The 22904-nt window shown below is 37.3% G+C and overlaps 1 protein-coding gene across 2 annotated transcripts in view; it reads right to left on the minus strand.

The window, feature by feature from the left end:
• Window positions 1–663: 663 nt before the first annotated feature.
• The window catches only part of BCAP29 (B cell receptor associated protein 29), a 47410-nt gene continuing 25169 nt past the window's right edge, over window positions 664–22904 (minus strand). For both annotated transcript variants that reach the window (XM_025872678.2, XM_025872679.2), the window contains exons 7-8: window positions 7263–7363; window positions 664–1798 (exon numbers count right to left, since the gene is read on the minus strand). In XM_025872678.2, the coding sequence (XP_025728463.1) occupies window positions 1763–1798; window positions 7263–7363 (137 nt within the window). In that variant the 3' untranslated portion in view covers window positions 664–1762. The remainder of the gene's footprint in view (window positions 1799–7262; window positions 7364–22904) is intronic.

Genomic DNA, 22904 nt, shown 5'->3' on the forward strand with positions numbered 1-22904 from the left:
GCTTTCTGGTAATCTTTCAAATCCTCATGCTCTTCAAAGGGTGCTCAGGCTTTCCCCTTGCTGCACAGTCTGAAAAACTATGAGGATCATTGTAGCATCTTAATTTACATAATAATCCTGACCTAAATGTTATTATTCTCATTTTGGAGATGAGGAAATGGAAGTCTAGCAAGTTTGAATAATTTGTTCAAAATCACACAGCTAAATTAGTGGTAAGCCTGGGATTCAATTTTAGTTCTGCCAACTCTAAAGCTATGGATCTTCTCCTTCTCTATTATTTTGTCACTAGACTTGATTTCTGTGCCTGGGAGGCCAGGATCACAAATGCCCGGTACCTTCATATGAATCCACTCTGTTATTTCTGAGGCAATACTCTGAGCTGTCCCTATTCAGTTTCCTCCTACTTGAGCACTCCCCTTCCTTGTTATTCAGGGCGTTGTCAGCCCATATGGTCTCACTCCAGCGCTCACTCCTGTTAAACGTCTCCTGCATGTCTGTGTTCTAGCAGTAGCTCCTGACTTTTATCTGAAATAAAATTCTTATGTATTTGCTCATTTCATCTATGTTACAATGACCAAAATTAGATATGCATGAAGTCAGTGTTAAAATGAAAATAAACAACAAAGGATGAAACAGATACTGGGAAAGTAAAAACTCTGGTCATTATTTTCCATTTTTGTTTATATTTAGGTCTTTATGAGACAAGGAAGATGACTTTCATGTCTAAACACTGGAACAACCTAAATCATATTAATACTATTACAATCACTATCATGTTCTAGAGGAGATTCTAAAGGAATATGAATGAAAAAATAGCATTTAAGATTGTTTTCAGAATACAGATACACCTCAGAGAAACTGTGACCCCACTGTATGTATATTTGAGGTAATATTTGTATAATTAGTAACTCTCACGGCGATGGGAAACATTACTCTTTGCACATGTTGTACATTAGCTTTCTAAGTCAAGAATTCCACATTGCTGTAAAATAATTTTAAGTTCAGTGTATGGCAGTTATACAAATAGATGTAAACTTCAATACCAGAGGAACCTCAAAAAGGTGTAACACCTACTAATTATGTATTAACACAAATGTCAACAAAAACAGTCCGACAGATATAGAAGCACAGTAACAAAAATATAATTATCAATATAGCTGTCTTATAAGAGTAGACTATAGTGTCATCAGGCTTATAAAAAACAACAAAGGTCATCGTTTTTATTTTTTGCTCATTATGACCCTTCCCTGTACATACAGTGGCTAATTCTGATCATTTATCCTTATTTAATCTCCCTATGAACAAATTTGCTGATACTTAATACTATTTTCAAATATATCAGCATTATCATCATCTCATTAAATAGGTTATTATTATTACTGAAAACTCATCAAAGCTTTTAAGGCTATTAATGGTTTCATCAACTTAAAAATCTAGTTTTGGAAGTAACTGGTTATAAATTTGTCCTTTTATTGGTAAACAGCAACCATACACCAGTGTTACTCTCAACTGAGACATCTCAATAGCGTGCTTATCATGCTTACATTTTACATGAGAGCTGGAATACAGACTTTATAATAGATCTGAAACATCATCAAATATTGTTACCATGCTGTTACGATAACAGCCTACATGTGGCATTAAAAATATTATTGGCTAGTTGCAAACAGTACCTTTTTCTGAACTGAATTTTAAACGTTCTAGAGGCTAACATGATAACAAACTGATCTTCACATGGCGTCGCACAATCTTCTTTCAAAGTTCACAAGCCCTTCTTACTATCTTTCCCCAAACAATTCTGCAGGGAAAAAAAAAAAAAAAAAAGACTTAGGTAAGTAGTTACAACAAAGAGTGAAGAACAGATTCATAGATATGACAAGGAATTTTTAAAAAATGCTCTTTTCTGTGTATGGTTATTAATTATGAGGATAATCCAATGTGAAAAAACGGATTGAGAAAGTCTCAAATTTAAAAAAACTACAAAGTTTGTGAGTTTTATTTGAAAAAAAAGTCTAGAGGGGAAAAATAACACTCTTGATAAATTCATTTATTTCCCTGCCTTAATCTATTTTGCTTTTGTTTCACAGGTTATACCAGGAAAACAAAATTTCTCAAATTCCCCTCTTACAAACCCAATTAAGATTTTTGGCAAGGAAAGAATAAAGGGACCCCCCAAGACCCCAGATGGGATGGCCTTTTTTGTGTTTGTCTTCAGATATTTGTCAATAGAACTGACTTCTCAGATTATACTCTTTGCTGATCACAAGATGATTATAATATATCATTTAAAACTGGAGGAAAATGGGATAGAAATGAACCTTAAAAGATCATTTGCACTTAAGAAAGCAAAAGTCTACACTGAGAAAAAAAAAACACCTCTTAAAATGGAGTTGAAATGCTACTGCTTGCACATGAGAGGTTCACCAAGCTCTTGCTCAGGCTGAGCAGTAATGCCTGCAGAGCAACTTTAACAATGTTAACATTAACCAACCAAATCAGAAGACAGGATTAGAGGAGGTATTTTGAATAAGGTACCACTTTCACATGTTTGTATGTATCTTGTCACTTTAGGTAAAAATCATAGCTTTGCTTACTGAATGGGAAGAGATATTTGCAAATGATATATCTGACAAGGGGTTAATACCCAAAATATATAAAGAACTTATGCAACTCAACACCAAAAAACTCAAATAATCGGATTAAAAATGGGCAGAGGACCAAAATAGACATTTTTCTAAAGAAGACCTATGAGTGGCCAACAGACACATGAAAAGATGCTTAACATCACACTGTGGAAAATGCAAATCAAAATCACAATGAGGTATCACCTTACACCTGTCAGAATGACTAGGATCAAAAACACAAGAAATATTAGTGTTGGCAAGGAAGTAAAGAAAAAAAAACCTCAAGTGCTGTTGGTAGGAATGTAAACTGGTGCAGCCACTGTGGAAACAGTATGGAGGTTCCTCAAAAAATTAAAAATAGAATTACCATATGATCCAGTAATTCCACTTTTGGGTATTTACCCAAAGAATACAAAAACACTAATTCAAAAAGATATATGCACTCCTCTGTTTATTGCAGCATTATTTACAATAGCCAAGATATGTAAACAATCCAAATGTCCATCCATAGACAAAAAGATAAAGATGATGTGATGTGATGTGTATGTGTCTGTGTGTGTATGTAAGGGAACATTACTCAGCCGTGAAAAAGAACAAAATCTTGCCATTTGCAACAACATGGATGGAGCTACAGAGTATAATGCTAAGCAAAATAAGTCAGATAGGGAAAGACAAACACCCTATGATTTCACTCATATGTGGAATTTGAGAAACAAAACAAATGCACAAAGTAAAAAAGAGACAAACAAAAATACAGACTCTTAAATACAGAGACCAAACCAGTGGTTGCCAGAGGGGAGCTGGGTAGGGGGATGGGTGAAACAGGTGATGGGGATTAAGAGTACACTTGTGATGAGCCCTGAGAAATGTAAAGAATTGCTGAATCATTATATTGTATGTGTGAGACTAATATAACACTGTATGCTAATTATACTTCAATTAAAAACAAGGAAATAATCTTGTACTTATCCAAAATAAAAGTGGACATAAAGATTAAAAAAAAAAATCACTGCTTTAATGGAGCTGTTATTCTGGATAAGTCCCTTAAGTGAAGGGTGATTTTCCAAAATGAAATTTGAAAACTGGCAAGTGCTGATGGGTTTGTGCTGCCCATAATCCTCAGCTAGTTTTGCTTTTCTTTTCTAGAAGAGAGCCAGGGCAAACAAGGAAAGGCAAAGACTGTATCCTGAAGGGATTGTTTTCTAATATTTATTTAGTGCTTATATCAGGGAAGGGGATCAGATGGGGAAATCCAAACTGATTTTAAAAATGCAAATTGGGATTCATTTATGGTAAGGAAACCAACTTTCCCCTCTTTCACCTTTATTTCCTTAATAGTTGAATGGTCATTTTATGGTTATTTTATTTAAAGTAACTCAACTATGGAAATTGAGAAAGCTCAGTTTCCCAAGGAACTTTAAAGATAAAATTCAATTATTAAGGTTGGTTTGACAACAGAAGTAAAATTCATGAAATGCAAGTTAATAGAGCTTTTTACTATAGATGGTCTACAGCAATTTTTTTGCTTCTTAAGTAGAGTTCAGAAGGTGAATATCAAAGTGTATGAGTCGCTTTTAAGAAAATGGTAGTCATTTAATGACACTTAAATCTCAGAATCTTCTATAAGGTCTCACAATGGACAATGGAGGGTGAGTGGGAAAAAAACGTGTCCAATCAAGAAATAACTACTAGCGTCTTATGGGAACATAGAGCTTTTCTTGTTTAAAAATATTTAAAGTGCCTTCTTGTACTGTACAGGATCTGGTTTAATGCTCATAAGGTATTATAACCTTCATTTAAGTAATGAAGAAGCCAAGGTGCATGGATGTCAAAGCATCCACCCGAGGTTTACAGAACTGGCAAACTATGGAGCTAAGAGGTCTAGGTCTTTTTTTCTTCAAACAGATACTTATTGTGGGAAATTGGTTTTACAGGTGATGAAAGAGTAGACACATGGGGCAGTGTGGTAAGACACCTCAATGATTAGCATAGAACCACCACCACTCTTTGGGCTGGAGGGACAAGGGGAGATAGTGTTATGGACCCAGGAGCTAGGGTCACCATGTGGAAGTTGCCCAGTGTATACTGGGACCATGGAAAGAGATGGGGCTGCTGCAGATGCCACCAGAAACAGAGACAGTGGGAAAAATCCCTGGCTTTGTCCCTTTGCCTTCAGTCTCCTACTGGTGCCTCCTATTGCTGAACCTGCCCAGAAGAGAGCCAGGGGGTTGGGAAATATAGCCCTCTGAGATCAAGTAGAGCAGAAGTAGAAAGACAATAGATCCAAGAACACAGTCCAATGACCAGAACAGGTCGAGCAGCAGAGTTCTTAATGATGGGGATCTGGAGAAAAATTTCCTGATTTTTGAATCCAGCTTTGAATCCTACCAATTTCTAGTTCAGTGACCTCAGGTACATTATATAACACCTCTGGGTCTTGTTTTCTTCATGCACAAAATAGGGTATTAAAATATTTTAACTTAGTGGGCTGTGATGAGAGTAAACAGAGTAACATATATGAAGCCATTAATGAAGTCCTTGGTCTAGGGCACATCTTCAATAAATGTCACCTATTACATATCTCAAAAATAAAAGAAGAAAGTAGATCAAGGCCTTAAATGCACTAGTGATCAAGGCCCAACTCTCAGCATGGCACTTGGCATTTCCGGGACACGTCATTTTTCAAAGAAACAGGTGTAACAACTTTTTTCTGGGTAAGGAGTTACTCCGAACAACTTTTTAACATCTGTTATCAAGAATGCATAAGCTCCCAACAAAAGGGGTTTCTGGGAGGGGAAAGAAAATGGGTTGAGGGAGTCTCACTGTCACATATACTTTTCAGGGATTAAGAGATCATTAGCTGTTACCACAATGGGGACATTCAGCGATGGCCACTGGCCATAAGAAAATGAGGGAATATTCCTGCTTTTTTTTTCTCCATTCAGGGATCTAAACATTTCCGACCTCTCGGCAGAGTCCACTGGTGTGGACACTCATCCTTTTGAGTACACCCTGACCTCACCAATGGAAGGGAGAAAAAGTTCTAATTTTAGGCCAAAGGCTCCTGAAGTGTTCCTTCACTTTCCATGGCGGATCTTGAAGGATGCTCTGGAGTAATTCTCATCAGGCCATGGGGAAGTTAGCAATTTCAGGACCTGTGTTTCAGAGATGGGGAAAGGGTGGTCTTGCTGAACATCTAACCACCTACTCTAGAACATGTGAACTGAGCTCTTGGTGTCCTAGGTTTGAGCACAAGGGCACAGAATGATGCCTATTCTTGCCCTTCTCTGGATTGCCCTATTGTCAAAGTAGGTTAGTTAACTTAAACATGCAACTCGGCTAGAATACTAGATTCCAGATGTGTTTTGGATGGCTCTAAATCAAGGTTAAAGTGGCTGGTTGAGAATAAGTCATTCTTCCAGCACAAGTTCTACAGAGGAATGTATGCTGATGATGACAATGATAATTCTAATAGGTATCATTTCTTGAATGTCTCCTACCAGCCAGCATAACACTAAATACCCTACACATTCTATTTAATTCTACTGAAAACCCAGTGGGCCAGGTGTTATTATTATTCTGATTTTACAGATGAAGAAAAGTGAGCTGCAGAGGGGTAATATAGCTTGCTTGGATCATAAAGTTAGTTAGTATGAGAGTCTGAGTTATTCCAGGTTGGTCTGACTCTAAGGTCTGTCAGTATAGTACCTGCCTGCCTTTTGCCAGGCACAGTGCAAGACCCTGGAGATACAATGACCAGTAAGACACAGGGAAATGGGTCCTGGGACCAGGGCTTCTCCTATAGTGAAATAACTAATGAGCTGTAATTGCTAAAAAGCCTTGACTGAAAGCCACAAAAGCTGCCAAATTCTCAGGATAAACCCAAACTGAAAGCAGCAGAGCAGAGCCTCTCATCTCAGAAGGAACTCGGGGGGTGGGCAGGGCTGCCTCTGGAATGGTCTTTCCCCCAGATTCTCCCCACATGTGGTCAAAGTGTGGCTGGGAAATCAATTCAGATTAGGGGCTGCCAAATCAAGAGGGAAGCGATAGTCACATTTAGCATGGATGAATGCAGGCCACGGGCTCTTGCTGGGCTGGAGGGGAACAGAAAGAAAAGCTATAGATAGCCCTTGACTCTGTGACTTAATAACAAAAAGGTTTTTTCCATTTCTGTCTTTAAATCCATGTCGGAGGCAAATCATGTATTTGAATGCCATAGGTTTTGACCCAAGATGTCTAAAACACTGGGACAGAAGTAGTGTGAGGTGGCACTTCAAATTTTGACCTTATATTCTGTCACGAATAGAGCAAACACTGCCAATGGAAAATGAAATGTTTACAGAACCAGTCTGTTTTTCAATGCTGTCACTTTTGTGGCTCAATTCTTTGGCTTAAAATTTCACTAAAACTAGAACGTTCTATGTTAGCATGTCGGTAATTCTCTATGCTATGACTGTCTTGTATTTTCATGCAATGTCCTCACCTTCACCACCCAGGTAAAAACCTGGTTTCCTTAATCATTTTTAAGAAGACAGGACTGAGTGAATCCTCTTGATTTGGGAAGGGCAAATAACCCAAATAATTACTTAGTAATTATTATTTCAAAAAACTTAGGTCCACAAAGTTGAGGTCACCCACCTGAAGTTCTGCATGTTCTTTCAGGAGTCGGTCATATTCTTTTGAAAGTCGCTCTGATTGCATTCTCATTGTCATCACATCATTCTGTGCCTTAGAGAGGGCTGGAAAACATGGAATAGAATTTTTAAATTTTTATTTTGAAATAATTTTAAATTTACAGAAAAGTTGCAAGACTTAAATAGAAAACTCCTTTGTAGCTCTTGCTCAAATTCACCAACTGTTAAGATGTGGTACATTTGTTACTGTATTTTCTCTCCACACACACACAATTATTTTCTTGAACCATTTGAGTATAAGTTACAGACATCATGCCCCTTTACTCCCTAATACTTGTATATTTCCTAAGAACAAAGGTGTTCTCTAACATAACCATAGCATTGTTAGCAAATGTAGGCAATTTAACATCAATACAATACTTTTTATCTAATCTACCATTCATGTTCCAATCTTGGCTACTGTCCCAATTATGTCCTATCATTTTTTTTGAGTCTAGATCCAGCCCTAGATCAAAGATTAACATTAAGTTGTCATGTTTCTTTGGTTTCCTTTAATCTGGAATAGTTCCTCAGCCTTCCCCCTGCATTCCTCTCCCCTTTCACAACACTGACATTTCAAAGAATACAGGTCATTTTTTTTTTAAATGGAATGTTTTTCATTTTGGTTTCATCTGATGTTTCCTCATGATTAAATTTAGGTTATGCATCCAACTTACATACAAATATGACATAAGTGATACTGAATTCTGTCAAGGTATCACAATCAGAGGCCCATCTGCCTCTCATGGGTTTTTCCATTTTATACTTATTTTCTTCCTTATAACTAAGAAGCAGTATGTGGGAAGACGAGACTATGTAAGTATCTTGCTCCTTGCCAAAACTTTCCCCTTATAGTTAGCATCCACTGATAATTCTTGCCTAAACCAATCTTTATTGTGATGGTTGCACAATGGTGATTTTCCAGCTTCACCATTCCATCCACATTTATCAGTCAGCATTCTACTATAAACAAGGGCCTTCCTTTCTTATCCATCCATCCAACTATCTATTAATTCATATATCATCAGTATGAACTCATAGGTTCTTATTTTTTCAACAGTTTATAATTCATTATTATACTTAATTCCTCCCAGATATGGCTAGTGGGAACCCTGTCAGGCTGGCTCTTACATCTTCTGACTATGCCCCTATCATTTTTTGAGTACTCTACTTTCTGGCATAAGATGTTCTAGGCTCATCCTAACTTTTCCCTGATTCATCCTGGATTCAAGCATTACAGTACAGAATTTATTAGAAGGGTATGTTTTTAAAAAAAAATTGAGGAAGAAAAAAATATTTTATCATTCTCACCAAGGGATGAGCGGCCATATTTCCTATCATAATCCATAATCCATAATCACTTTCTTATACAAATTTGAAAAATATAGGGGTGTGTGACACTTAAAGGCTTTACCTCAATATGATACACAAAATGGCTCTATATTAGCCTCTGTCTACCAAGGAGCTACAGTCTAAGATAGAAGATTAGACAGAAGTTTAAAAAATATACGTATATATCATAAACATTTAAGTCAGTACATTATGGAGAACTTAGTGAGCAAATGTATAGAAAGGAAGATCAGCACAAGATGGACTGGAAAAATTCTGGGACTCTTGAACGAACTCTACATATAAGTCTGCATATGTAGTCTTTAGAAGTTCTGCATTTGTAAATCTTTTAGGGTAGAAGTTTTAGTAAAAGAAAGTGGGATTTATAAGTGTCACTTTCTAGGCACAATGGAATGAAATTATAGGCTCTATTTATAAACAATCTGGTTACCTTTCCTCTTGAAAAGCCACCATATGGGCATTTTTATATATAAGTATATAAGTCACTTTCAACTAAAGTGGCTTTTGTATCAGCACTTTCTAGACAATGTTGTCAAATTAAACTCCTGTACTGTAGAACATTTACTGGACAATGCAGATGTAGAACATCTGTGCTGTGTAATATGGCAGCCACTAGCCAAATGTAGCTATTAAGCACTTGAAATGTGGTTAGTGTAACTGAAGAACTGAATTTTAAATTATACTTAATTTAATTTTTAAACATATTTTAATTAATTCATTTATTTATTTGGAGAGTGTGAGGGGGGCAGAGGGAGGAGAGAATCTCGAGCAGATTCCATGCCAAGTGCAGAGCCTGTTGTGAGACTTGATCTCAGGACCCTGAGATCATGACCTGAGCTGAAATCAAGAGTTGGATGCTTAACCAACTGAGTCACCCAGGTGCCCCAATTATACTTAATTATAATTAAATTTTGATTTAAATAGCCATGTGTAGCTAGTGGGTAGCCATACTGGATAGCTCTACACTATGATTTCCTCCATGTTACTTTTATAGATCTGAAACTCTAAGTTAGGTATTAAAGGCTAAATTTAACAAATTTAATGTGCCACTTGGTAAAAGTATAGGTTAGGTATGGAAGAGAGATTTTTGATACCGGTTAGATTTCACTGGAACCACAGCCACAACATGAAGATTTATTTATTAGTCTTCAATTTGGGTGATCTATAAGGCATTTCCTAGAGCCTACTTGAAAATATGAAACACAGTGTTAACTTCAAGACCTTACCAAAAATGTTTAAAAGCCTGGATTCCTGGTATGTAAAAAGCAAAGAAGATTCTACAACTTAGTAATATCTGACTAGCCTACAATGGTGGTCCAACTTGGGTCCAAGAGGGTCCTGCCAGAAAGGAAGATCCTGAGCTTACCTCCTCCCATGGACAACAAATCTATAACCAAGTGTGGAATAATTCCCTCTGAAGGGGACCTCGAAACTGGATGAACAGACCCTCTACAACAAGGGACAGCATTGAGATGGATAGAAGAAGCAGAGATATAGTCTCACTAAGGAAAAAAGCCACATTCTAGGAGTGGCATTCTATGATACAGAGGGATCTCAAAGATAATGAACATTTTCCTGAGGAGTAAGAGATTTTAACTCCACATTAGGTATGCAAACCCTCAGATCCTGCACAGAAGAGACAAGCCTCCAAAATACCTGGCTTTGGAAACCAATAGGGAATATGTCCACGAAAAAGAATTGCAGGGGGGTGGAAATCCTCTTAAAGAGCTCTAATTTAGACTTACTAGACCCAGAAATAAGCGCAAAAACACCATATCAAAATTATATGGACTACAGGTAAAGGAGACCCACTTACTAAACTTGAAATGCCTGCTGGAGAGACAAGAGGTAGCTGGGCCTCTCCTTGGAATCCTCCCTGTAGACTGCTAATGTCAGGGGGTGCAAACCACTGGTGTCTTGGTCAGTTCTGCTCACTAGTACATCTGTAGCTGTCAAAGTCAGGTATGCAGCCAGGTGGGCTGGGAGCCAGACCCACCTACCAATGTGCCCATGGCAGTACTGCCCCCGTCACATCAGGAGTATACATGCAGCCCACATGGGGGACACCCCAGGAGCACCTGGTTCTGGTGACCAGAGGAGATTGTACTTCTGGGCCCCATAGGACATTTCCTACATAAGGCCACTCCTTCAAGACTGAGAAATATATGTTGTGATGGACACTGGGTGTTGTATGTAAGTGTTGAATCACTGGATTCTAAACCTGAAATTAATATTGCACTGTATGTTAACTAAGTAGAATTTAAATAAAAACTTCAAAAAGAGAAAGAAAAAAAAGACTGGGAATATAGTTGAACTACCTAATACCTAAAAACAAATACAGAGTTAGGCCAGATGAGAAGACAGAGAAATGTGTTCCAAACAAAAGAGTAAGACAAAACCTCAGAAAAAGAACTAAATGAAAGGGAGTTAAGCAATCAACCTGATAGAGAGTTCAAAGTAATGGTCATAAAGATGCTTATCAAACTCTGGAGAAGACTTAAGTGAATACAACAAAGAGAAAATATAAGAAAGTACTATTCAGAGCTGAAGAATACAATAACAGAAATAAAAAAATACACTAGAGGGGATAAACAGAAGACTTGATAATACAGAAGAAAAGATTAATGATCTGGGTAATGAAAATCACCCAAACTGCGGTGCCCGGGTGGCTCAGTCAGTTAAGCATCTGACTCTTGATTTTGGCTAGGTCATGATCTCAGGGTTGGGAAATTTAGCCCTGCATTGGGCTCTGCACTGGGCATGGAGCCTGTATGAGATTCTCTCTCTCCCTCAGTCCCTAACCGCCCTCCCAACCCTGCTCGTGCGTTCTTCTCACTCTCTCTCAAAAAAAAAAAAAAAAAAAATCCCCCAAATGGAACAAAAAAAGAAAGAAAAAGAAGAAAAAGAAAACAAAAAAGGAATTTAAAAATGAGGATAATTTAAGGGACCACTGGGACAACATCGAGTACTAATATTCACATTACAGAGGTCCCAGAAGGAGAAGAGAAAGAGAAAGGGGCATAAAACTTATTTAAAGAAATCATAGGGGCGCCTGGGTGGCTCAGTCATTAGGCGTCTGCCTTCAGCTCAGGTCATGATCCCAGGGTCCTGGGATAGAGCCCTGCGTCGGGATCCCTGCTCTGCGGGAAGCCTGCTTCTTCTTCTCCCACTCCCCCTGCTTGTGTTCTTTCCCTTGCTCTGTCTTTCTCTGTCAAATAAATAAATAAAATCTTAAAAAAAAAAAAAAAGAAATCATAGCTGAAAAATTCCCTAAGCTGAGGACCTTCCCAGGCCTAAGAAGCACAGCTTCCAAACAAGATGAACTCAAAAGAGATCTACACCAAGACACATTATAATTAAAATGTCAAAAACTAAAGATAAAGAATCTTAAAAGTAGCAAGAGAAAAGCAATTAATTGCATAAAAGGGGATTCCCATAAGGCAATGAGTTGATTTTTCAGCAGCAACTTTGCAGAGTAGCAGAGAGTGGCACAATATATTCACAGTGCTGAAATGAGAAAACATAACCAAGAATACTCTAACTGGCAATGTTATCATTCAGAGTAGGAGGGGAAATACAAAGTTTCCCAGACAAATAAAAGTTAAAGGAGTTAACCACTACTAAACCAGCTTTACAAAAAATATTAAAAGGATTTCTTTAAGAGGAAAAGAAAAGGCCATAATTAGAACTAAGAAAATATATGGAAAAAAAAAATCTCACTGGTAAAGGTAAATATACAGTGAAGGCAGTAGATCAACCACCACTTATAAAGCTAGTATGAAGGTTAAAAGACAAAAATAGTAAATAAACTATAACTACAATAGTTAAAGATACACAAAATAAAAGGATGTAAAACATGATGTCAAAAACAAAATATTGGGGGTAGGGAGAGTAAAAATGTAGTGTTTTTAGAATCTGTTCAAGCTTAAGTGATCATCAATTTAAAATAAACTGCTGTGTACACAGGTTGTTATATATGAATCTCATAGTAACCATAAATCAAAACCTGTATTAGATACACAAAAAATAAAGAGAAAGGAATCCAAACATAACACTAAGAAAAGTTACCACATCACAAGGGAAAAGAGCAAGAAGAAAGGAACAAAGAACTACAAAACCATTAAACAATTTTTAAAAATGGCAGTAAGTACATACCGATCAATAATTACTTTAAATACAAATTAACTAAATGCTCCAATCAAGACACAGGTGGCTGAATGGATTAAAAAACAACACTCATCTATATGCTGCCTACAAGACTCACTTCACATCTAAACACACACACAGACTGAAAGTGACAGGATGGGAAAATGTATTTCATGCAAATGGAAATGAAAAGAAAGCTGGGGTAGCAATACTTTTATCAGACACAACAGACGTTATTTTTTATTTTATCATTTTTTATTTAGAGAAAGAGAGCACAAAAGCGGGGGAGGGGGGCCAAGGGAGAGGGAGAGAATTTTATATTATTTTATTTTATTTTTTTTGCGGGGGGAGAATTTTAAGTAGACTCTGCACTGAGCACAGAGCCTTATATGGTCTTAAATGACACATTAGATCAGATCAACTTAATACATACAGAGCATTCCATCCAAAACCAGCAAAATACACATTGTTTTCAAGTATACATGGAACATTCTCCAGGACAGATTACATGTTAGGCCACAGAAGAAGTCTCAATAACATTTTTTTAAAGATTTTATTTATTTGAAAGAGAGAGACACAGAGACAGAGAAAGACAGCGAGTGAGCAAGCATGAGCTGGGGTGGGGGGAGGAGGAGCAGAGGGAGAAGCAGATTCCCTGTTGAGCAGGGAGCCTGATGCAGGGCTTGATCCCAGGACTCCGAGACCATGGCCTGAGCTAAAGGCAGACATTTAACCAACTGACTCACCTAGGCACCCCAGAAGTCTCAATAAATTTAAGAAGACTGAAATCATATCAAGAATCTTTTCTGACCACAATGGTATAAAAGTAGAAATATATTACAAGAACAAAAACTGGAAAAAGCACAAATACATGGAAGCTAAATAACATGCTACTAAACAACCAATAGGTCAATGAAGAAGTCAAAGAGGAAATAAAAAAAATACTTGAGACAAATGAAAAGGGAAATACAACATTCCAAAATCTACAGGATGCAGCAGAAGCAATTCTAAGAGGGCAGTTTATAGTGATACAGACCTCCCTCAAAAAAACAAGAAAAATTTAAGGGAACTAGGAAAAAAAGAACAAACATAGCCCAAAGTTAGTAGAAGGAAGAAAATAATAAAGATCAGAGTGCAATTAGTGTAAGAGAGACTAAATAAGCAATAGAAAAGATCCATGAAACTAAGAGCTGGTTCTTTGAACAGATAAACAGAATTGATAAACTTTTACCCAGACTTATCAAGAAAAAATAAGAGAAGACTCAAATAAAACCAGAAGTGAAATAGAAGTTATAAACAATACTACAGAAATACAAAGGGTTATAAAAGACCACTATGAAAAATTATATGCCAACAAACTGGCCAACCTAGAAGAAATGGATAAATTCCTATAAACATACAATCTTCCACGACTGAATCAGAAATAGAAAATCTGAAAAAAAAAAAAAAAGAAAATCTCAATAGACCACTTACTAGTAATAAAATTATAGTAATAAAACTCCCAACAAACTAAAATACAGGACACCAGACAGCGTCACAGGTGAATTCTATCAAACATTTAAAGAACAGTTAATACCTATCCTCAAACTATTCCAAAAAAAAAAAAAAAAAGATGAATAACTTCCAAATTCATGCTATGAGGCTAGCACTACCCTAGTACCAAAACCCAAGACACTACAAAAAAAAAAAAAAAAAGAAAATTAGAGGCCAATATTCCTAGTAAGTATTGATGGAAAAACCCTCACCAAAATATTAGCAAACTGAATTCAATGATACTTAAAGTGATCATACACCATGATCAAGTAGGATTTATTCTAGGGATGCAAGGATGGTTCAGTATCTGAAATCAATCAATGGGATATACCACATTAACAAAATGAAGGATAAAAATCATATGATCCTCTCAATAGAGGGAGAAAAAGCATTTGACAAAATTCAACATCCATTTAGGATAAAACTCTCAACAAAGTGGATACAAAGAGAATACACCTCAACATAATAAAGGTCATATATGACAAACCCAGAGCTAACATTACACTCAACTGTAAAAAGCTGAAAGCTTTCTTCTAAGATCAGGAACATGACAAGGATGCCTGTTCTCACCACTTTTATTCAACATAGTATTGGAAATCCTAGCCATAGCAATTAAGCAAGAAAAAGAAAGAAAAGGCATTTAAATTGGAAAGGAAAAAGGAAACTGTCACTATTTACAGGTGACATGATACTATATATAGAAAACATTCAAGCCTCTATGAAAAAACTATATATAGAACTACCATATGATGCAGTAATCCACTTCTAGGTATTATCCAAAGAAAATGAAAACACTATTTTGAAAAGACAAAAGCACCCCTATGTTCATTGCAGAATTATTTATAAAACCCAAATTTGGAAGCAACCTACTGTCCATCAATAGATGACTGGATAAAAAAAATGTGGTATATATATTTACAACGGAACATTACACAGCCATAAGAATGAAATGTTGCCATTTGCAACACAGATGGATCTGGAGGGTATTATGCTAAGTAAAATAAGTTAGAGAAAGGAAAATACCATATAATTTCACTCATAGGTGGAATCTAAAAAACAAATAAACAAACAAAACAAAACAAAAACAGAGAACAAACTGATGGTTGCCAGAAGTGAGGGGTGGGTGGGAGAGATGGATGAAAAGTTGAAGGGGATTAAGAGGTACAATCTTCCAGTTATAAAATAAAGATGTGGGGATGTAATGTACAGCATAGGGAATACAGTCAATAATACTGTAACAACTTTGTATGGTGGTAGATGGTAGAACTAGACTTGCTGTGGTGACTATTTTATAATGTATATAAATATCAATTCACTATGTTGTACCTCTGAAACTCATACAATATTGTATGTCAATTATTCTTAAAAATAAAGAATATTGGCCAGGAGCTTGTATTGAATAGGAGTTGATCTTAATGTTTAAAATGATTTATACTTAAATTTCTAACATGAAGAAATTATCCAGGAAATTCAATAAATCTTAGATACCAACTCATTAGTTCCTTATTTAAAGATATGAACTGTTAGGTGATAGAATGAGTCAGGAGGTCCTACATATCTATAAAAGAAGATGGAAAACCACTTTGCAGACTATCCAGAAGTTTCTCCTGATCACTCCTGGTATGAAGGTATGGCAAAACAAATGCAGGCAAATCTTATTTTTCTAGCACTTATCAAGCCAAGGTATGAGCTGTGTTTCCTATTTTGTTTTTATCTCAGTAGATATTAGTAAACCTAATGATTACTATCTTATTTATTAATTCACTCCAATTAAGAGAGGCTGTTACTGTCTAGGAGACTTTTGGACTGTTTCCCAGTCCTTTCTCTATCTCTCGTTTTATAAAAATTATAATATTCTGTTTTGGATGCCTTCCACCTCCTTCTGGAACTGCCTTCGTGACTAAGGGATTATATAAAATTGTTATCTGACATTTGCATATGCTTATTTCATCTTGAGCCATTTTATTTTGGAAGCAGCATTTATAGGAAAGACATTATTAAACAAGGAGGCTTGAGGTGACACATCTAAGTCACTATTTCAATTTTCTCATCTGCAAAAAATGAGTTGCTATCACTCGTTGGTTGCTTTATGGGAGTGCTGAGATATTTCATGAGAATACTGGCCAGATTCAATTAGAAGCCTGGTTATGTCCTAGTCACTAGGAACTTTCTGAGGCACACACATCATTTACTAATACAGAGAATAACCCCAATTGATATTACAGTGATATGTAGTAAGCCAAAATGTTTATGTAAAATATTTGTGTAAAATGACATGTAAGCAAACCAACAATATTTGTAGTTTTACAAGTGCCAAACTTACATTAATGGAGCTGTTTGCACAGTGGGAGAAGCTGGTGAGACTAATGCACTGTGTAGATGTATCACTATGATTTCTACGTGAGATCAGGAACCACCAGCTAAGCTCTGCCAGGGAATGGAAGAGAACATTCTAGAGGCATTAGCAAGACACCTAAAGTTGGCTGTTGTACAATAGGTATAAGGATTGCAACAGAGGAAACTATTTTTAATTTGAAAATTTTCCATACATCTAGGGTTGGTTTCTTTCAGTTTATTTGGTTCTATTTTTGGGACCTTGAGAGTGAGATATATTGGAGTATTTAATGCTTAATCCTCACATGTACCATTCTTTTGCCAGTGATCAGTGACTGGACTGTTAATCTACAGCAATGCTTCCAAGACACTTGGTTCAGTAAGGAACATAAATTGTGGTTTTAATTATATTATAGTTACTTTTTTGGGTACGTGCCTATATTGTCAGGTACATGTAGATCAGATCTGTTTTATTCATCACTTCAATTATCACCCACATTCTTTTAACCTTATATCCATCTGTTGACAAGCTTTGTTGATTCTACTTCCTTTATATATCATCAGTCCATCCACTCTACTCTGTTACCAGTGCCCTCATCTCTAGTTTAGATTACTAAAACAGATTTCTCATCTAGTTTCCTGGCTATTCTAATTCACTGCCCACAGTATTGTCAAAGTGATTGCCCCTCTGCCTAAATGCCCTTCAAGAGTGCCCCCGGAATGTGAACATATGAACATAAGGCCCTTCCTGATGGGTCCTAGGTTTTCTGTCCCCCTCTCACCACTGCCGCTGTCTTATGCTCCAGTCACAGTGAGCTCCTTGTATTTCAAAAGTGCTGTACTCTTTTAGTTATATGCTGCTCATTTTGTTAAAACATCTTTGCTCATCTTTCACCTCCCTGCCTCACTCATTTGTTCCCATTTCCTCTCGCTAATGAACATTTATCCTTCAAAATGTCAAGAAATTGTCCTTGATCTCCACTTTTGGCTTCTACGTCATCTGGAGCTCACCTCAACTATAACACCCACGATGCTGAAGTGTAGCTATGTTCCCACTAGACTGTGGACTACTCAGGAAAGAGAACCGTGTCTTGTCTCTCTGTTCTGAGAACCCAGCACACAGAAGGTACTTAAAATACGTGCCTTGAAGGAAGGAAAAAAATGGATAAATTGAGAAGTCTAAGCTCTAAGCATCTGAAAAATTCACGTGTGTAACCAGTTCATTTCCTGAGATTGTGATAAATGTCAGGTAAACAATGAAGTATCACTCTATTCACCTGATAGGAATCTTGGTTGCAACTGAAAACAATTATATCTTTAATCAAAAAACAAAACATTCACTCCAATAATGGAATGAATAGTAATGGGGATGAAAGGTAGAGCATGGGAAGTACAGTCACTGGTATTATAACAGCACTGCATGATGAACAGATGATGGCCATACTTGTGGTGACATAGCATAAGGTGTACAGTTGTCAAATCATTATGTTGCACCCTTGAAACTGATGTAACACTGTGTGTCAACTATACTTCAGCTAAGAAAATATGCTGGATAGCTGGAGAGCAAACGGATGATTTTAAAATATTTTGATAAAAATATAATCATGTTACAAATACCTCATGTTAACTCAAAATTAAAAACAAAAACCAAACAGTATTACAAAAGCCAGTTCAATAAAAAAAAACCAAAAACAAAAACCAAAAACACTGACTCTAGGAATGGGGCTGGATATATGCAAGATAAGCCTAGAGCATCTTGTAGTGTCAGATAAGGAAGTACTCAAAAAATGAAAATAAAACAAAAAAAAAAACCCACAATAATGGGGATATGTCAAAGGGACATGGAAGCCAAATGAAAGAGCTCTCGATGGCTAGAGTTGAAACAACAAAAATAAGAGAAGTGTTAAATTGCAATCCAAAGTATAAGATGAATACCCACAAGTCATAAATAAATGAAGAAAGAAATAAATAGGGGTAAACACACAAATCTCTGCAGAAGAGTTCCAAATAATTTATATAGACACTCCACCCTCAAGGAGAGTAACCGTTTTTCTAAAGATTTATATTTGAGAGAGAGAGAGAGAGAGAGAATACATGTACGCGCAAGCAGGGAGAGGAGCAGAGAAAGAGGGAGAGAGAGAATTTCAAGCTGACTTCGTGATGAGCATGGAGCCCCACTTGGCGCTTGATCCCACAACCCCAAGATCATGACCTGAGCCAAAACCAAGAGTCAAGACGCTCAACCGACTGAGCCACCTAGGCGCCCCATAGAGTAATGATTGCTTAAGTGTGAGCTATGACTTCCTTTTAAAAAGTGCATTATGGAAACAGGGAATAAAAAAGGTAACTTTACAGTAGAGAACCCTGACAAAGACTACCAAAGTCAGGTGATCAAGGTCAACCCCAGTAGTGATAAATCATGTTGGTATGTACTCTTGATGTGATGTGATGAGAGTGGCACTTGACCTCTGTGACTTTCCTCTCATATCCCACAACCCTAGTCTAACCACAAGATAAACATCAGATAAATGCCAACAATATTCTACAAAATACCTGATCACTACTGCCCCAAACTGTCAGAAGTCATCAAAATAAGGCAAGTCTGAGAAGTTATTATAGCCAAGAGGAGCCTAAGGAGACATAGCTATCAAGTGTGCTGTTGTATCCTGAATGAGATCCTGGAAAGGAAAAAAAACAACAACAACAAAAACATCAGGTGAAAACGAAGGAAATCTGAATAAACTAGGGAATTTAGTCAATAATAATGTATCGAGACTGGTTCATTAATTGTATAAATGTACCACATTAATGTAAGACATCAATAATAGGGGAAATGTAGTATGGGGTACGTGGGAATTCTCTGTACTAATCTTACCAATTTTTCTGTAAATCTAAACTGTTTTAACATAAAAAAATTTATTTAAAAAAAGTACAAGGGGAACACAATACAACAAAACACTATACATACAGGATCAGATATAACAACCTTCATTAGGCTATAAGTACTATCTAAGTAAGAACCTATCAAATAGGATATGCCTGATTCCTTTGTTCTAAATAAAGAAAAATTTAGTTAAAATTTTCTTTTGTAAAAAATCTTTATATGTTTTTCAAGGACCAAGAGGTAATATTTTAAAAAGTCAGTGAGCAAGCAGTATGAAGGTGAATAAAGGAAAAGCAGATATTCTAGTAAAGAAGCATGAGCTTAATACATTAAATATTTAAAATCAGAGTTCATAAGAAGAGTTGTTATGCAATCATATATTAGGGTCAATATATAGAAGGGTGGTGAGAAATAAGCTCCTTAACAGTGATGGCAAATCTTTCCCATTGCATCAAGATTATGAGGAAAGGGGCACCTGGTTGGCTCAGACAGTTAAGCATCCAACTCTTAATTTCAGCTCAGGTCACAATCTCAGGGTCATCAGATCGAGCCCTGTGTTGGGCTCTGCACTCAGCATGGAGACTGCTTGAGATTCTCTCTCCCTCTGCCTCTGCCCCTCCCTGCATGCTCTCTCTCAAAATAAATAAATACAATCTTAAAAAAGATAGTATGAGGAAGGAGATTTTTCTTCTGGTCTCTAACTGCTGAGGTTCCTGTTGTTCATGACATAAAAGAGAAAGCTGTTACACAGATGAAACTGTCCCAAGACAAGGGAGTTACCTACTCATCTATCCATTCAAAAACTTCCTAGGCAGCAGGCATTTTTCTGAGCGCTGAGTGAAGAGATAGCTAAGGTCTCTGTTCTCATAAAAGCCATTTGCTAAATCTGGGAGGAAGACACACGATATAGAGACCATCCAAGTACTAAGTGTCATGCAGAAGTTCAGACAGATCGCTGGCAGAGTGAGTGACTAGATGACTACAAGAGACTGGGCAGTCAGGAAGAGTTTCTCTAGAGTGGTGGAATTTAAGCAACCATCAGTACTGTCTGCTGAGAGAGCCTATAAATAATGATGAGCGGGTAGGAATGGGCATACCCAGGATCCAGATCCTGTTTTCTAAATCCCATTTTCTGCTTAAAGGAACCAAGGCTCATTGCGGAAATGGTTGATAAAAGGGCTGGAGAAGGAAAAGTGTAAAGTGAGCTTGGAATGTCTCATTATACCAGAAACTGAGTGCTTACAGAATGGGGAAATGCCAAAATGATACGAGACCCCGCTTGAAAAGACTCTGCCAATTCTGAGACAATTTGAACAAAAAGCATAATGCTCATAATGGATTCTAACCAACTGAAAGAATTAAAGAAACAAATAAATAACTAGGGGATAAAGGAAGACTCCTTATCACAGAATGGCATCTAACAGATGTAGAAGGAATAAGGGAATTAGGAAATCAACATTTGGAAAATATCCAAATAATAAGTGAGAGAATATTACAAAGAGAGTGAGAGAAAAAGAGAAGGCAAATGTAAAGTGTAACTGAGTGAAGGGTACAGAGGAATTTCTTGGTATTATTCTTGCATCTTTCCCGTGAGTCTGAAATTATGCCCGAATAACAAGTTAAAAGGAAAAAAAGAAATCTGGTTATGAAGTAGAGCAGAGAAACGGGGGCAGTAACTGGAGGAATATGAGACAAAGGGAAACTTCTGTTTTTGTTCTGTTGGGTAGGAGATCCCAGAGGATGTTCGCAGGGTGACAGAAGTGCAGGAGTAACTGCAGAAACAAAGTCCTGGAGACTGGGATCCATAGCACTAGATGAGGGATGGAAACTTAATCCGCGGGAACCCATGAGCCCAGCCGCAGGACGGTAGTTTGGTGGTGAGAAGATGAAGTTTTTGTCTGATTAATTCTTTGTGCCCAATGAAAGAGGGTGAACTTAGAATTTCAAAGTGCAATGAGATCTGATAGTTCTGGAGAGTAGAAAGGGGATTTTAGAGAAGTGCAATAGGACTGTCATGCATGTTGAGGACCTACAGAATTTAGTGACTGTTTATTTAAAGCAAAAAGTTGGTCCCCTCGGCAATGCTGACATGTTTGGGAGCAGGTGCCAAGTAGGTGAAGATGTGACCACTAACCAGGGCTAGGTCCTAGAGAGAGCCAGGGAGTAGAGGAGGAAGGGAGAAGGGAGGAGCGAGGAGGTAAGGAGATGAAGGAGATGAGTAGTTAGCAAGAACATAATTAGGATAAACCATGAAATCGGAATTGGGTAAGGAGGGAAGAGAGGGCACCAAAGTCAGTGTTTGGAACAAGAGCTGCATACTGGGGACACAGAGCTGACTTAGACATGGCCCTGGCCTTCAGAGCACTTATCATCTAGTAAGAAAGACAAACGAATAAAAAGGACATTTCTACAGAGTGCACTATCACATAAGCAACAATGCCGCAATATGGCGGCCCACAAGGTGGCCCCTCAGTCCAGATGGAAGGGAGTTTCAGGGAGGCTTCATGGCAATGCTGGAGCTGAAGGATGAGCGTAAGCTATCAAGAGTGAAGTAATCCTTCACTCTTGGAGATCCGTGGTCCTGGGCAAAGGGGAGAAGTAGGGAAACACCACTGTAAGGAGAACTCCCAACTACGATATTTAATGGAGTAGGAGTATAACATTTAGATTGGACAAGGCTGGGCGACAGAGCTGGAGATGACGGTGGGGGCCAGATCACAGAAGATTATGTGTATCATCCTGGAGAGCTGCAAAGGTGACAGGCACCAAGGAAGAGTTTTAAATAGCGCAGAGGCATAATCAGATCTTTGGTGTTGAAAAACTACTCTGGTGGCAATATGAAGAAGCCAAACGAAAGGCGCAAAGACTAAACAGGGACATGCTTTACAAGCTGCATGCTCTGCAGGAGGAGGATTAAGACATTTCTGGAATGGAAACAAAGCTGCACAACTAATTATATCACAGAGTCAACATTAGTAAATAAAACCAAATACAGATCTACTTTTCTCCTGCACAGAACAAAGGGAAAAAAATGAATGATTACTGTGTACATACAAGTGCCTGCCCATACATTCTGGGCTACTGGGAATATAGGTGAGGTTCACGGGTAAAGTGGTTTTGGGTTTTAGAAAAGACACGGACTTAAGGTGTGTAGGTATTTAGAAGTTTACTGGTACTCTGGGCCAGGGAACTTGATAAACAGGCTTTCTAATTTAATAAATAAAATCAGCCCCACTGCGTGTGCTGTTAACAAGAAGAACATCAATAAATGCATAAAGACTTCCTCAATTAATCTTAGGTTGTTTAAATGCTTAAGAAAACAATTTTGGACCTGTTACTTAGCAAAGAATAATTATAAAC

Source organism: Callorhinus ursinus, unplaced genomic scaffold (genome assembly GCF_003265705.2).
Source record: "Callorhinus ursinus isolate GAN/ISIS: 27379988/994484 unplaced genomic scaffold, GSC_fseal_2.0 scaffold12, whole genome shotgun sequence".
Classification (NCBI taxonomy): Eukaryota; Metazoa; Chordata; class Mammalia; order Carnivora; family Otariidae; genus Callorhinus; species Callorhinus ursinus.